Below are 15,625 nucleotides of genomic sequence, written 5' to 3'. Positions count from 1 at the left end.
GTTATAATACACATTTATAGCAAAGTAATTAAGAAAGACAATCGTCTTAAAAATAAATTCCAAGGGCAACAGATCATTTTTTAAAAGGTGTATACAGATTTAGGACTAATACTCACTGGAAAAGTGCAATTTTCCTTTGTCTTTTTCTTAATATTAAATTTTGCCAAAACTATTTTCTCAGCACCACTACATTTAAAAGGAAGTTAGCGAAGGATACAATACAAAAGGAAAGTTGAGGCAGACTGGAAAAAGGAAAAACTTGTTTTTCATTGTACTGTTTGAAATATTATTAGATTCTTTAAAGCTCATAAGCAAATTGACAGTGATCTTTTTTTTGTTTCTGCTCAAAATGTTTAGGAATATCCTCCGTAGGTTTTCACCCTATTTTTCACATTAAATATATTCTTGTATTTAGCCTAATACTACCCTGCTATCAGAATGGATAGGTCCTAAGTATATTTAGCAGGACAGGAAATATTTGCAACAATCGACATAACTGGCACATTCCCCAATGATTGATTAGCTGATGTTTCCAATAACCTGCAGCCATACCACATTACATTTTCACTGTGACAAACTCAAGTTAACTAAGATCAGTCCTGGGCAGTACATGGTGCAGAATCCTCTAGAGAAGAGGCTAGGTGGAGGGGGAAAGTTGTCGGTAGTTCAGTAATGGGCACTTTCTTTATTTCAGTCAGTACTGAACCAGCGTTCTACAATCCCTACAATGAACAGCTTATTGAACTTAGTTTGTTTGCTTTTTAAATTAACCCTTAAAGACGAAAGGTACTATATAAATCCAAGTTGCTATAAATATTAATAACTAGTTCAAAGACTACACAGGAAGTATTAAAGCAAAAACATTAACATACGTAGCTAGTGACAGCTGCAACTTGGGTCCTTTCCCTGGAAGGTTGCACCAGGTAATACTATTCACAATAGCTGGATGGGAAAGTGAATGCAAACGCCTCCAACATCCCCCCACAGATCTCCAGAGCTTCACGGTTTCTTCTTTGGCACATGTCATGAGAATCTTTCCAGTTGGATCCCACTTCACACTAACAATGGTGTCCTAAAGGATTCAAACAACAAAAATGATTACAAGATTTAGTGTCTTCATAATGTGACTTTTATGAAGATGAACATCACACAAATAATATTAATCTTCTAGCACAAAGGTATTAAGCCTGTGAACTTCAAATATACATCAGATAAACCACAAAAAAGGAACTATATTGATTTGATGCAGCAATTTATAACTCAAATGAAGTCATACTTGGTGGTTATCACAGTTCTATGAGAGTGCGAGAAAACAAAAGATCCTATTTTCATGCAAACTTTACTAATAATAAAGAATATAGGGAAAGAGCTATAGAAAATTCATGATAAGCAAAATTCTCTTTCTACAGAATGTTTTTCAAAGTATCCTGGGAGGCTTTATGCAACATTTTACTTATTGAGTTGTAATATGAAATTACTCCACTGACATAAGAACATAAGAATGGCCATACTGGATCAGACCAATGGTCCATCTAGCCTAGTTATCCTGTCCTCCGACAATAGCCAAATGTCAGGTGCTTTAGAGGGAATGAACAGAACAGGTAATCATCAAGTGTCAAGTGACACTTACAGTACTTCCTCAAAGATGCAGCCCAGAAGATGGAACAAAGATAACTTTCTGCCCCCTTTTCATTAATATTAATAGGTTTATTATTATTATTATTATTATTATTGTCTTCCATGCGACCAATTTCATGAGTCCTATGAATAAGGATTGCACAATTGCACAATTAATTGCAGGATTCTAGCCTGCTGTTGAGGCCAAAATGGATTTTGGCATAAGTCACAACAGCTCAGGAAGTTCTGTAATTTATGGCAGCCATTCCCAGGCTGTTTATGGGTTGCACTGCAGATATTTCTCCTCTTGCTTCCAACTTGCCCCCTCCTGTGCCTGAGATGCTCCATACACTGGGACTTGTGAGTGGAACAGCACTGGGTCTGCTTACAGCCACCCTTCACTGGGGGAAATTCTCTTTGCAAATCATTTATGGACTTTACTGGCCACTAGACTGGCATAAATTGGCCAGAACAGGGACTTAAGCAGCAATGTCCGAGTATTATGAGAAACATCTTTTACATTTCACACTAACTTTCTTTAGTTTGGGGTGGGGAAATCATCTATCATATAAATGATACAGTTTAAGTAGACAATTTAATGACAGGTCAGTATCTAAAGTTATTTTTCATTTGTCAAATTGTTCATAGAGAATTACACCTTTTTTTAGATCAGAAGTGCACAGTAAATCCTGAAGTGCATTTTGGCTACACTATAAACATCATACATTTGAGAACTCTTGTTGCCATCTTTTTGGCAAATCAGCTGGATTTATTCTGGCCTCTACATTTACTTTAGTTTAAAATGTGTATCTGACTGGATGTCAATCATCAGGAACAGATGAGTTTCTTTAAAAAGTGGGTTATTATGTTTTAAGTTATTTTTATACATAATATTGAAATGAAGGCTATTGTTTAAATCCAGAATTCTCTTTGGAGAAACAGGAGAGTATGAATTAGTTTTCAAGAAAATTAACTCTACCTTATGTGCATCAACTAGAACAATTCCTCCCTTTTCAAGTGGCTCCTTTGTACCTATTAGCAATTTTCCATCTGAATAGCCAACAGCAAATGGTCTGTCTTCACTGAACCAGGCAAGGCACGTGACAGACACTATGGAAATAACAAACACAAATAAAATATATTAAATTACAAGCTAAACTGTTCAATTCATATTGCATTTAGCTCATCAGAACTTTTTGTATTGTAATTACTTTCAGAAAACAAAAACTACATGACAAAAAATACATTAGCTTTTATGAAAGCTAATGTATCTGTTTACTTTATGGTTTTCTTTTATGTCTATCACCTTAGATTATTTAAGTACCACTGTAGTTTTACATTTCTATCAACACAGCTATTTTATAGGAGACAATACCGCAGAAGATTTTCATAGTAGTTTAGATACAAATGAAATTCTAGAGATACATTTCAATAGGATGAGCTTAACCTACCTATTTAACTAGCTACCCTTCAAGTTTTATTTAATATAGTATTGCCACTTCTTTTTTCTTCTTCTACATTTTAAGTGGGATTCAAAATGGACAGTCCTTGTCTATTTTGAATAAGGTGACCAAACAACTTCAGTCCCACGGCATTCCACAGTATTTAAAGCCAGAAACCATGAACTTCCCACTGCACCACTTTTATTCAAGTCACTATTCATACCATTTTTCCCCTTTTATTTTTAATTCACGCATTTGCTAACTGTCTATCCTAAAGAGGGAAGCAAATAGCTTTCCTGTTCTAGCCCTGATTACTTCTATGCTTTTCTCACAAAGTCTGTGTTTCCTTTTGGGAAGTCTCGCACAATTTCACTATCACTAATGAAGGTGCACCAGTTACAGTGAGATTGTCATTCTCCCCCTACTCCTCCAAAAAGCTGGTGTAGACAATATCAGAGGGTCTGTCTTTCTTTACACATCCAATCTGTAACTGCGAGGAAAGGCAGCCTTGGCTCCTATGCTGTTCACATAGCAATTTAACAATAACAATTACACTTTTTGTTTGTTTGTTTTCTAAGTGCTCTTTTGAAGCAGCAGCATTTGTAATTGTAATAAAATCCTTGCTGGAAGTTTATTTTCATTCTTTGAATACCTAGTTACCTATTCTACAACAACTGTGGGTTTTCAAGATGTATAGCCCTAACGGGTTCCACTTCTAGTGTGCATGCATTGCATGCACACAAGATGATATTCTTTCGGCCAGTAGCATGGTGCTGCATCTGCACTCTGGCTGCCCTTATGCCGTCCTTCTCATGGGCATAAAGGACAGAATGGATCAACTGTCACTCAGTTCCTTTACTATCTGGACTCTGTATTGGCATAGGACTCCAGAGTAGCAGGGAAAGAGGGTGCAGCATAGAATACACGGGGACAAACCCATCTTGAAGAACCACAGTTGCATTTTTTTCTCACATGTATTTCACTTCTGATGACTGCAAGCTGTGAACATATCAGCAGGTGGGTGCTGAGTCCTATTTAAATAATGACTGCAGGACATAACCGCCTAAGAAGGCATCAGATCTTGAGGCTTCAACTGATGAATAATGCTGGATTCCCATGTTGCTGCCCAATCTTGGGTTGGATATTGCCTGACCGAGGGGTACCATCTTGCTATCATGGACAATAAGAAGGAACAGAGAAACAGCTGAGCCTGCTCCACCTGTTATGGTTTTGGCGGTGGAGAGTTGGGGCTGGGGCATAGGTATCTACGGAGCAGACAGCTCTAACAGACACTGCTGGACAAAAAAATTCAATCTTGTGATTATGGGGCATATGTGCAATAGAACGGGAATGTGTGTGGACAGTTCTTCATGTAATTGAAGTACACTCTACATTTTAAAAACAGGTGACAACAATTCTACATTTGCAGCTTACACGTTTTCTTTAGAAATATCAGCATGATTGCCTACCATCCTTTCTGTAGCAATGCTCCAGTTCTAATCGGTGCATGGTTGAAACATCTACAACTTCAATAAGCCCAAGAGATCCATCCATACGACCTACTAACAATACTTCTGGAGTGTCTCCTGTCCATGATGCAGTTGGCCCTTCTTCTGGCCAAGCTAGAGCAGATACCCAGTGGGGCTGAAGGTCTAATAGTCCTTTTCCTCCTACAAGCCAAAAAAAAATGTTACTATAATACTTCACTTTACTAAAACATTAAAAGATCAAGGAGCACTTTCCAGAGGACAATGTTAAGAGACTATGTATAGAACTGGGACATATAGTACTGCTGATGATCATTAAATGTTTTAAATTGACATACAGTAAATGATTACAAAGTAATTGGTTACTAACTTGCCATGAAACAAAAATCAGTATAATGTCTCTAAAGGCATCACTGAAACAACTGACCTTCAAAAACATTACTTTAGAAAAAGGTAATTCAGAGGAGAGGGAAGTTAAATTTTCTGAAATACTGCAGTATTCAGACAACAATGCTGTTTCTCCTATGAAGTGCCAGTAACCATATTGAACCAAGCATGTGTCAAGCACTTAGGAACAATTCTCTATGGAAACATCCAAGATTGTCAGACTGTAACCAGTGATGTTTGCAAACACTAGGTGTTAGATAGGGATTCTACAGCTGTCTAAAGGAATAATGCAGTTCCTTTCAGAGTTAGTCTCAAACGTACCATTTTGAGTAGTCTGGTGCACCTGTGGAAGGAAAATGTTGGAACCTTTTTGAACTGCTTTTTAAATAAACTCTCGATACAAACTTTTAGTCATACCTTGTTTAAATGTCAAATATATTTTACAATCTATAAAAAGAATAGTATTTATAGGTAATGGCTGTTATTGCAGTGGGCAAATATAAAGCCCAGCACCAATTTTTGAGACTCTTTTCTGGTTCAATGATAAGTTAGAAGGACTCATTAACTATTGAGCTTTCAGTGCTTATGCTGTAACAAATGTTGGAAAAAGGCACTAAGGAGCTAGTGAACTGACTATGTTCAGAACACCTAATGAAGAATGGAAGCAAACTAACTAGCACGTAAATCTGCTAACACACCTATGTATACAAAAGTGTCATTTCTCAGCAGTTTTAAACAGCTGTCGTAGACACAGGTTATACTATTTAAAATAAAACATGTGCATCATACCATTAACTTGCCATATGTTCACCATCTTTTCCAAAGCTCCTGCCAGATACTTGCCACTGATGCTCCAACAGACAAGAGACAAGCTAGGGTCACTGGGTGACCCCAGACTTTCTTCTGAATCACCTTCTCTACAATAAAATAAAATAGTACACTTAAAGAGGGGATTTCCAAGAGGAGAAAATGAAAAAAAGTTAAATCAATTAAAGATCTGAGTCATTTGCTATAATCCCCTTGCTGTTATTGAGATATACAATCACAGCATTTTTTCCTCAGTTTTCCATTCCGCATCATCCCTAGTAAATTCATTAGAGTGACTCTCTGCATAGTTAAATATTGAAGCTAGTTTTCTAAAACAGACCTAATTCTGACCCCACCAGACTAAACCCAGCTGCCTGAAATGTCACAAACTTTATCTTATGCCAGAGTAGAGTTTTCTTGGAAGTCTGAGGGAAATCAAACAGTGAAATTAGAAGGTCTAAGAACAGAAGTTAGAAGAGGTACTCTCTCCACTTGATTACTAGCCCCAGTTCTGCCCCACATTGGGGCAACTGTTTTAAAGCCAGTTTAGCCAACCAGAATAAGATCACCTTAGGGTAAGGGGATTTTTGAGTGTGCAGAGCTGCTGTAGCAGCTCTTACAACCACCACTTCTCTGTGACTAGTGCAGGGGGTGCGAACAAGGGAATCCCCACACCTCAGCTATCATATCAGCTATTGGGGCCACTGGCAGCTAGTGCAAGTTGCAGTATTCCTTAGGCTGGTCTAATTTATGCTGAAGGAAGAGCTCAATAGCAGAATGACCTCAACATAACACAGAAAAATGATGGCTTTAAGCCATCATTGACTCTCCTCACTAGCTTCTATTAAGCACGCCTTTGCTGGAATTGGCAATTACAGCCACCTCATTATTTTGGCTAATCACAATGCTGAAAAAGCTTGGCAAAGAAACATCCAGTCAGTTTTAATCTGTTTTGTCTAGGACTGGCTTCATTTACCAGTGTTATGGAGAGCTGCTTGGTGAATTATTTAGTTTTTGAAAAACAGTTTGTGTGTGTTTTATGAGCACTGCAAAATTCTTAATTCTGCAAGCCACCTTTTACAGAGCTTAGGAAGTCGACCCTAGAGAGAGAGAGGAGATTTCCAGTCAGTACACATGCACTGTGTGTGTGTGAGCGTTAGAAACTCCCGAGGAGACAGCTCTGCTGTAAGTTTCCTAAAGCCCATAACAAATACATACTTCAGGAAACTTGTAACCCATACATACAGGTACCTAAAACATAAATGCCATGAGGAGAAGGGAGTACTATTTCTGAAGAGGCCAAATAGCCTAGACAAATAAGCAATGGAATGCAAACCCAGAAATCCTGAGTTCTATTCCCACAATTAACCCCAAAATTGCCTTAATACTTAACACATTATAAACATATTTTTGGACCATATCTACCGCCCTTTGAAATCAAAGGAGAGATTCCTACTAACTAAATGGGGATCAGCCCCATAGTTAGGCTTCTTAACATCCCTATGAAGCAGACAAATATAATTTGAAATACCCCAATGTCACAGATAAGGAAAAATAAGCATTTAAGAGGTTCAGGGACTTGCCCAAGTCACACAGCAATTAGGAAAACAAAATTAAATTCATTCAAAAGCACATTTAAGTCAATATATATGTAAGTTTCCCTCAGTATGATAGTCCCTCTAAGCTTATATTTTGCTTGCTAATCTTTAAGTTTGTTCTTTGGCTAAATGTATTCTGACTTAAAAACCAAACATTCTCAGGTTAAAACCTTTTTTTAAAAATCCCCTTGAGGACTACCACCTCCACCTTCAATAAATATTATGATGTTCTCTCTTCAGGTTTTAAATCACCTCATTTACTTTTGCTCATTTTTGTTATTTTAAACACTGTAAACATTCCAAAGAAGAATACTGCTCAGGCAGTTTCCTGTGCCTATGGGAATGAATCCCTACAGGATCGCCTTTGTGGACCAAGTAATAAATGAGTTTCCTAAAGAAACAACTTACAATTTGTTGAATACACACGTTTGCTGCAATGAATATTGCTTCTTTGTTACATTCCACACTCTTATAGTACCATCATTCCCACTAGTTGCCAAAAGTCCCTTTTTATTGCACCAAACACATGTCATCACCTGCAGAAATTAAATTAACAAGTGTAAAATCAGAATTTAAAATTTAAGGGTAGACACATTCATCTCACGCAACTCATTAAGTTTGCCTGATTTGGACAAAGCATTAGCTGTATTATTTAAATCAATTATACTAAACAGAATCCAGCAGCGCCCAAGAAGAAATTTCCTTTCATCGTATAGTATTGCATAATTAGATGCATTATTATGGGTACTGCACACTGCTGTGAATCATCTTCCACAGGCCACTGTAAAACAGAATAACGAACTATACAGATTCTCTCCTATGGCAGAACAAATACATACATGTGTGCTTTTAAAACAAATGTATAAGCACAGACTTGTAATAATTCAGTTGACTTTGTGTGTTTATGTTTTTAAATCAGTTTCATGAATCCTACAGATTCAAAAGGTTCCATTTTTGCAACTAGCTCTATGTTGGCAGCTACCCCTGCATGGAGCACCAGAGATGTCAACAAGATACTGCTTATGCAAAGCCATTTTTGCAAGATCTGTGCTTTAATTATTGAAGCTGACACTACAATAAGGAATTTGAAATGCAGTTACCCTCATTCCCCAACCCACCCCCAACTCATTTAAATTTCTCATTTTTGGGCTATAACTTACTGTGATCCTCCTCCTATTTATTTCTGTTGTACAAAGAGGGATAAGCAATGTTAAAACTTAATTTTGAAACATCTATAGCCATAGCAACAAAATTAGTAAGAGTAGGCCAAAATCTTAGATAAAAGTAAGCTGCACAGCAGCAACAGGTTGTGTGTTTCATGGCATAAGATGTTCTTCCAAACAGTATTTATCACTACAAACTGTTCTTCATCTTTTGTGGGAAAAGACTTTTCTATAAAATACCAGAAGTCTGTTGCTTTACATACACAGTAATTGAATTACTTGCACTTTTTCTGTGTTATAAATAAAAAGGTCAATAAAGAATAAATTATACATAAAAATATATTTAGGGAGGAAGAATGCTTACCCTATTCTGATGAGCCTCCAGTTTTATGAAAGAGCATTTTCGTAGATCTCCACCCATATCAGCAAGGGTCTGAGGACTGATTTGGTTGTCTCGATCATGTGCTGCAAGAGTTCGCACAAGCTGCTGTGCGGCCCACTGCCTATGTTGTGAAGACAACCTTGAGGAAAGGCAGCAAGCTGCTAATGCATTAGCCAGCTCCAGAGGGCCTACAGCAGAAGGATCATAGGAAGGATGGGCATACAAATGGGCAATTAAACCTGCTTAAACAAAACAATGAGATGATGCCCACATGAATATTGACAGTATAAAACAAGCCAATAAAAATATTACCCACATGTTCCAGAAAGAAACAAAAATTCTGCAATTTTTTTTTTTTTTTTAAACTAAAAATACCACAGAGTCAACTTAAATTTGGAAAAACTGTTCTAATACAGAGGGAAAACCAGCCATCCTCTAATCTTCATCTTTTTTTCTACAAAGCCCTTCAAATTAAGAGTGAAATCCTGTCCCTGTTAAAGTCAATGGCAAAACTCTAATTGATGCCAATGGGCCAGGATTTCATCCTAAAACTCAGGGCTTTTTAAGGCCCAATTCAGCATTGGGATCTATTAGCGTGAATGTCTGCACCCACATGGAACCTCACTGGCAGTCAGGGAGACTCCATGTATGCACAGAAGTCCATGCTAGCAGACTGATACAAGACTGGAAAGAATGCATTTTGATAGCTGGCAAGACAGTATCAAGAATATGAACCATACACCATTGGTTTTATAATTAATTGGTATATAAATGTCTGATAATTATTAAGGTATGATGCTAACAACCACACTAACTTTTGTTCTTTCATGTAAGTGCCATAATTTTATGCATCTATGCTAATGATGTTTAGATCCTTAGTTCTATGCCTAATGACATTTCTGTGATCGGTGCCATGTGGAATGGTAATGAAAAGGGGGGAATGATTGGTTTGAGTATGCTATCTGTCTAATCAGGAATTAGTAAAGTATGTCTTTTACTGTGGATGGTGTATGCCCATAAAAAAGGCTGGAGCTGGAGCAATCACTAATTGGTATAAAAGTGAAGCATTTTACTTTCTGTGGTCCATAAAAAAATGAAGTTTTGACATGAATAAAATCACCTCCAGTGTCTCATTCCAGGGGCATGGTTAGAATTGAATGCCTAAGATCTGGATTTTCATACTTTCAAATATTTGAGTTCCTCTTCGAGTGATTGCTCATGTCCATTCCACTATAGGTGAGTTCCTGGAATTCCCCCCCCCCCCCTTAGCAGATCCCGTAAGGTCAGCTTTGGTGCCCTCTGGAGTCCCATGCACATGACACGGTATATGAGGCACTGCCAGCCCTACGCCCCCTCAGTTCCTTCTTTCCGCCCGTGACAGTTGCTGGAACGAATTGCTGGAATGACACTTGCTCTTCGCAAGTACCATTCCTGTTGGTTGGACTTTGTTGTTATTAACAACTACTTAACTATACTAAGGTAAGTACTGTTAAGTGGTGTTAGTTTAGAAGATAGGTTAGAAGCCATGCCCAGGTCACCTGTCTTTAAGCCGTGTGCCTCCTGCGAGAAGGCTTTCCCGTTCAGTTCGACCCCCACGAACACTGCCTTAAGTGCTTGGAGGAACAGCACAGGAGAGAAAAATGCAAAATTTGCAAGGCTTTTAAACCAAGGACCCAAAAAGACCGGGACATTAGGTTAAAAGCCATACTAATGGAGCCAGCACTCCGCCGGGTCTCCGAGCCACCCTGAGCCACCTCGGTGCCGAGCATCTCCTTGGTGCAGAGTGCACCCCCGGCACCGACATCGAGGGAGAGAGGGCTGGTGTCCCAGGGCAAGCCCATGTTGAGTCCCCCCGAAGGGCGGTGGAGACCCCCGGCAGGGGTGGAAAAGTCTCCCGCTGGACGGCCATCGGGGGTAGAGCGTGGATGCTCCCCCAACAGTCACTCCGAGTCCATCTCGTCGAGCTGACCCTCAAGCCGGTCCCTGATGCCGAAGGCAGCGCAAGCCAGGCAGCACCGTGCGAGGCCCGCAGCGCGGCACGGGGAGAGTTCAAGTTCTCGATCCCCGGTACTGAGGAGGTCACCCACAACGAAGCGACGCAGAACGCACTCATTATCGAGAAGCCTGGCACTGAGGCGTTCACCCGCACCGGTGCGGTGTAGAACCTGGTCACCCTCAAGTGGACGCAGTGCCCGGTCACCAAAGTTGGGTTCAGTACCGCGAAGCTCCCAGTGGCACCACTCACATTCCCCAAAGGGTAAGTGGCACTGAAAGTCGTCGGTACCGAGACAGCGTTTGTCCACATCGAGGTCTTTGGAGTGCGCCTCTACCCGCCAGTACCAGTTATGGAGGCGGACTTCATCATCCTCTGCGTTGGGGACGTCAAGAGGGCGCTCTCCAGCACGGAGCGGCACCAAGGGCCGGAGAGGGGCTCAGCAGCGGCACCACCACTCCAGCGGCTCCAGGTCCCACAAGGGGGGCAGCCAACGGGATACCCGTAAAGGCAGCCGGCACCCCCACGACACACCTCAGTCGGTGCCGCAGCCAGCCCCTGGTTGGCCACAGGGGCAATGGCCGCAGCAATGGCCTTATTGGGGCCCATGGGGCTTCCAGATGGGACCGTGGCCACAATCTGTACGGTTATCGGGGGTTCAGCCTGTGCCCCCTGCATCCCAAAAAGCACGTGAGGACCATTCCTCAGACGGGGAGGGATCTTCCAGGAATCACATGGCGCTGCTGAAAGATTTCAGGGCACACCAGGAGCTGCTTAAGAGGGTGGCTTCTAACTTACAGCTGGAGGTCAAGGAGTTAGAGGAGGAAGAGGATACCCTCTTCAATGTGCTTGGGGGCAGAGGGCCCAGCAAGGGTGGCTCTACCCGTCCACGACAGGGTCCTTAAAATTCACAAGGCCCTGTGGCAAACCCCTGCCTCGGTTGCCCCTACATCTAAGGGGGCCGAGAAAAAGTACTATGTCCCGGCTGAAGGGTTTGAGTTCCTGTTCACCCACCCGGCACCGGGAACCCTACTGGTGGATGCGGCCAACCAGCAGGACAGACAGGGTCATCAAGGGTCCACTCCCAAAAACAAGGACAATAAGAAACTGGACTTGTTTGGGAGAAAGGTTTATTCAACGGCAGCCCTGCAGTTCAGGATTGCCAACCACCAGGCCCTGCTGGGCAGGTACAATTTTAACTTACGGGACTCCCTTAGGCGGTTTGCTGAGGCCTTGCCCCAAGACCAGGCCGCAGACTTCACCACCGTAATCTCTTCGTCCAGGACAGTGGCGAGGGCAGCACTGCAAATGTCCAGCGATGCGGCGGACTTGGCAAGTAGGGCAATGGCCTACGCCATCGCCATGAGATGCTGCTCATGGCAGCAGTCCTCCAAGCTGTCGCAGGAGGTGCAGCAGTCCATTCAGGACCTCCCCTTTGATGGGTTGGGCCTGTTTTCAGACCGGATCGATGCTAAGCTGCACGGCCTCAAGGATTCCAGGGCCACGCTACACTCCCTGGGCCTGTACGCGCCCCAGGCTTCCAGGCGGCAGTCACAGCCTCTGCCTAGGCCCTTCCAGCCCCATAGGAGCAGGGACAGAAACAGGGATTAGAAAGCAGAATCAGCCCCCTACCTTGTCCTCAGCCTCCCAACAGGGGCCCCCCCAAGGGGTCAGGAAATCAAAAAGGGCAACTTTGATGGTGTGCCCAAGAGTGGCGCACCTACTGTCTCCCTGGATCCGCCCCACCACTTCCTGGACAGATTAAGACACTTCTATGCAGAATGGACAAGCATTACATCGGACCGTTGGATCCTTGGGATTGTCCTTCGGGGCTATGCCCTGCAATTTACATCACCCCCCGCCCCCAACAACCCTTCCCCTCCGTCCCTCTTCAGGGACCTCTCTCACGAGCAACTCCTCTTGCAGGAGGTGGTCACCATCCTGCAATCTGGGAGCAGTGGAAATAGTTCTCCAAGACAAAAAGGTGAAGGGGTTCTATTTGAGGTAATTCCTCAGCCCCAAGGCGAAAGGGGTGTCTAAGACCCATATTAGACCTGCGTTGTCTAAACAAATACATCAAACGACTCACATTTTGCATAGTCTCCCTAGCCTCCATTATTGCTTCTCTGGATCCAGGGGACTGGTATGCTGTCCTCGACTTGAAGGACGCATACTTCCATGTGTCTATCCTCCCCAGCCACAGGCGCTTCCTCTGTTTCATGGTAGCTGGTTCACATTATCAATTTACAGCCCAGCCCTTTGGCCTCTTGTCGGCCCCCAGGGTGTTCACCAAATGCATGGCGGTAGTGGCTGCCCACCTGAGACGCCAGGATGTGCAGATCTTCCCTTACCTGGATGACTGGTTCATCAAGGGCAGGTCCAGGTCCCATGTGCAGAACAGCGTGGCCCTTACTTGCTCTGCAAACAGCAGGCTGGGACTGCTCATAAACGAGCAGAAGTCCACGCTAACCCCAGTGCAGTGCATAGAATTCGTTGGGGCCACCCTGGACGCTTCCCAAGCCAGAGCCTTCCTCCCTCAACCACGGTTCGAGGCGATGGCTTCTATAATTGCTCAGCTGCACCGGTGCCCCAAGACAACAGCCAGGCACTGCCTTCAGCTGTTAGGCCACATGGCGGTGTGCACATACGTAGTGAGGCTAGCTCACCTGAGGCTCAGGCTGCTTCAGGCGTGGTTGGCCTTGGTACACGTGCCGAGCAGACACCCCTTGGACAGGGTAAGTCACAGTTCCCACACCAGTCCTAGCCTCTTTAAACTGGTGGCGGTCTCCCAGAGAGGTGACGAGGAGAGTCCTGTTCATAGACCTGGTTCCATCGGTCACCGTAATCTCAGATGCCTCGGATGGGGAGCCCACATCACCGCCAACCTAAGCACACAGGGGCTCTGGTCGGGGGAGAAGAGGCACCTGCACATCAACGTGAAGGAGCTGAGGGCTATTCGTCTAGCATGCAGGGTGTTCCTCCGATTCCTGAAGGGCAGGGTGGTGCATGTGCTGACGGACAACACTGCAGCCATGTTTTATGTAAACAGGCAGGGGGGAGCATGCTCCTTGGACCTCTGCCAGGAAGCTATCCATCTGTGGGACTTTGCTGTGAGGCACGACTTCCACTTGTCTGCCTCTCACCTCCCAGGAGTGAGGAATGATGAGGCGGATCATCTCAGCAGGTCCCTTCTACCCCGCCACGACTGGTCGTTGCACCCGGAGGTCGTGGCTTCGATCTTCCACAAGTGGGGTGCTCCCAAACTGGACTAGTTCACGTCGTCCTGGAACAAGAAGTGCCCGAGGTTCTGCTCGCTCTGGGGTTGCGAGCCGGGATCGATATCCGACACATTCCTCATCAAATGGATGGGACCCTCATGTATGCGTTTCCACCCATTCCGCTCTTGCCCAAAGCAAGTGGTACTCATCGCCCCGGCCTGGCTGAGACAGCACTGGTTCAGTATGCTGATGGACCTATCGAGCGCCCCACCCGTGGAGCTCCCAAGATGGCACGACCTTCTCTCCCAGACCACGGTTGCCTGCTACACCTGGACCTGGACTCCCCGCACCACACGGCCTGGAGGCTCTGGGGCTAACGGAGGGAGAAAGAGCCTGCTTGGGGCAGGTCTAACAAGTATTGCTGGGCAGCAGAAAACCTTCAACACAGGTCGTGTATTGGGCTAAGTGGAAGTGGTTTACCTGCTGGGCAGAGTCTTGGGGTATTCTGCCAAGCCTCTCTCCTATTCAGGCAATTCTGGAGTACCTGCTCCAGCTAAAGCTCCAGGGTCTGGCGTTGGCCTCCCTGAGGGTTCACCTGGCTGCCATTTCGGCCTTCCACCAGCCGCTAGAGGGGAGATCCTTGTTCTCCCACTCCATGTCAATCAGGTTCCTCAAAGGGGTGGAGAGGCTTTATCCGCAGGTCTGTGACCTGGTGCCTCCCTGGGATCTCAACCTGGTCCTCTCAAGACTCACAAGGCCCCCCTTTGAGCCCATAGCTTCATGCTCCCTGCTCATCCTTTCATGGAAGGTAGCTTTCCTGGTGGCCATTACCTCAGCAAGGAGGGTCTCCAAGTTTAGGGCCTGGACCTCAGAGCCCCCTTATACTGTATTCTATAAGGATAAGGTGCAGTTGAGGCCGCATCCAGCCTGCCTGCCCAAGACTGTTTCCCAATTTCATTATAACCAAGATATTTTTCTCCCTGTGTGTTTTCCCAAAACACACGGTTTGAAGGAGGAGCGAAGATGGCATTTGCTGGATGTGAGACGAGCCCTGGCCTACTACATCAAGAGGACGAAGCCGTTCCGGAAACTGACATAGCTCGTCGGCGCAGTGGCGGACCAGATGAAAGGATCACCTGTCTCCACCCAACGCATCTCCACGTTGATTACATCGTGCATCAAGTTCTGCTACGAGCAGGCGAAGGTGCCACTTCTGGGAACCATCATGGCGCACTCAACCAGAGCTCAGGCCTCCTCTGCAGCCTTCCTGGAGAGAGCACCCCTGCAGGACATCTGCAAAGCTGTCACCTGGTCATCCCACTATGCCATCGTCCAGCAGGCGAGAGAGGACATGTGATTCGGCAGAGCCGTGCTGAGGGCAGTTCACCGGTAACTCCTACCCACTTCCAAGGTATGTCTTGTTAATCACCTGTAGTGGAATGGACATGAGCAATCATTCGAAAAAGAAAACAAGGTTACTTACCAGTAACATATTTTCTTCGTTTTGTGTTGCTCATGTCAATTCCACAAC

The 15,625-nt window shown here is 44.1% G+C and overlaps 1 protein-coding gene across 13 annotated transcripts in view; it reads right to left on the bottom strand.

Annotated features, from left to right (window-relative positions):
- HERC1 (HECT and RLD domain containing E3 ubiquitin protein ligase family member 1) overlaps nt 1–15,625 on the bottom strand; it is a 193,508-nt gene that overhangs the window by 30,001 nt on the left and 147,882 nt on the right. For 10 of the 13 annotated variants that reach the window (XR_010917376.1, XM_067534599.1, XM_067534596.1 and 7 more), the window contains 6 exons: nt 8,866–9,125; nt 7,747–7,874; nt 5,723–5,850; nt 4,529–4,729; nt 2,597–2,727; nt 873–1,072 (listed from right to left, as the gene is read on the bottom strand). Coding sequence is in view for 12 of the 13 variants with exons in the window: in XM_067534599.1 (XP_067390700.1) it covers nt 873–1,072; nt 2,597–2,727; nt 4,529–4,729; nt 5,723–5,850; nt 7,747–7,874; nt 8,866–9,125 (1,048 nt within the window). In the remaining variant the exon portion in view is untranslated. The remainder of the gene's footprint in view (nt 1–872; nt 1,073–2,596; nt 2,728–4,528; nt 4,730–5,722; nt 5,851–7,746; nt 7,875–8,865; nt 9,126–15,625) is intronic. The other 3 variants (XM_067534606.1, XM_067534608.1, XM_067534600.1) reach the window with 2 other exon arrangements.

Source organism: Emydura macquarii, unplaced genomic scaffold (genome assembly GCF_026122565.2).
Source record: "Emydura macquarii macquarii isolate MOO-44397 ecotype Brisbane River unplaced genomic scaffold, CSIRO-AGI_Emac_v2 contig_3451, whole genome shotgun sequence".
NCBI classification, from domain to species: domain Eukaryota; kingdom Metazoa; phylum Chordata; order Testudines; family Chelidae; genus Emydura; species Emydura macquarii.
Note: the sequence above shows the minus strand (reverse complement) of the source record. Positions and strands in the feature narration are given on the sequence as shown.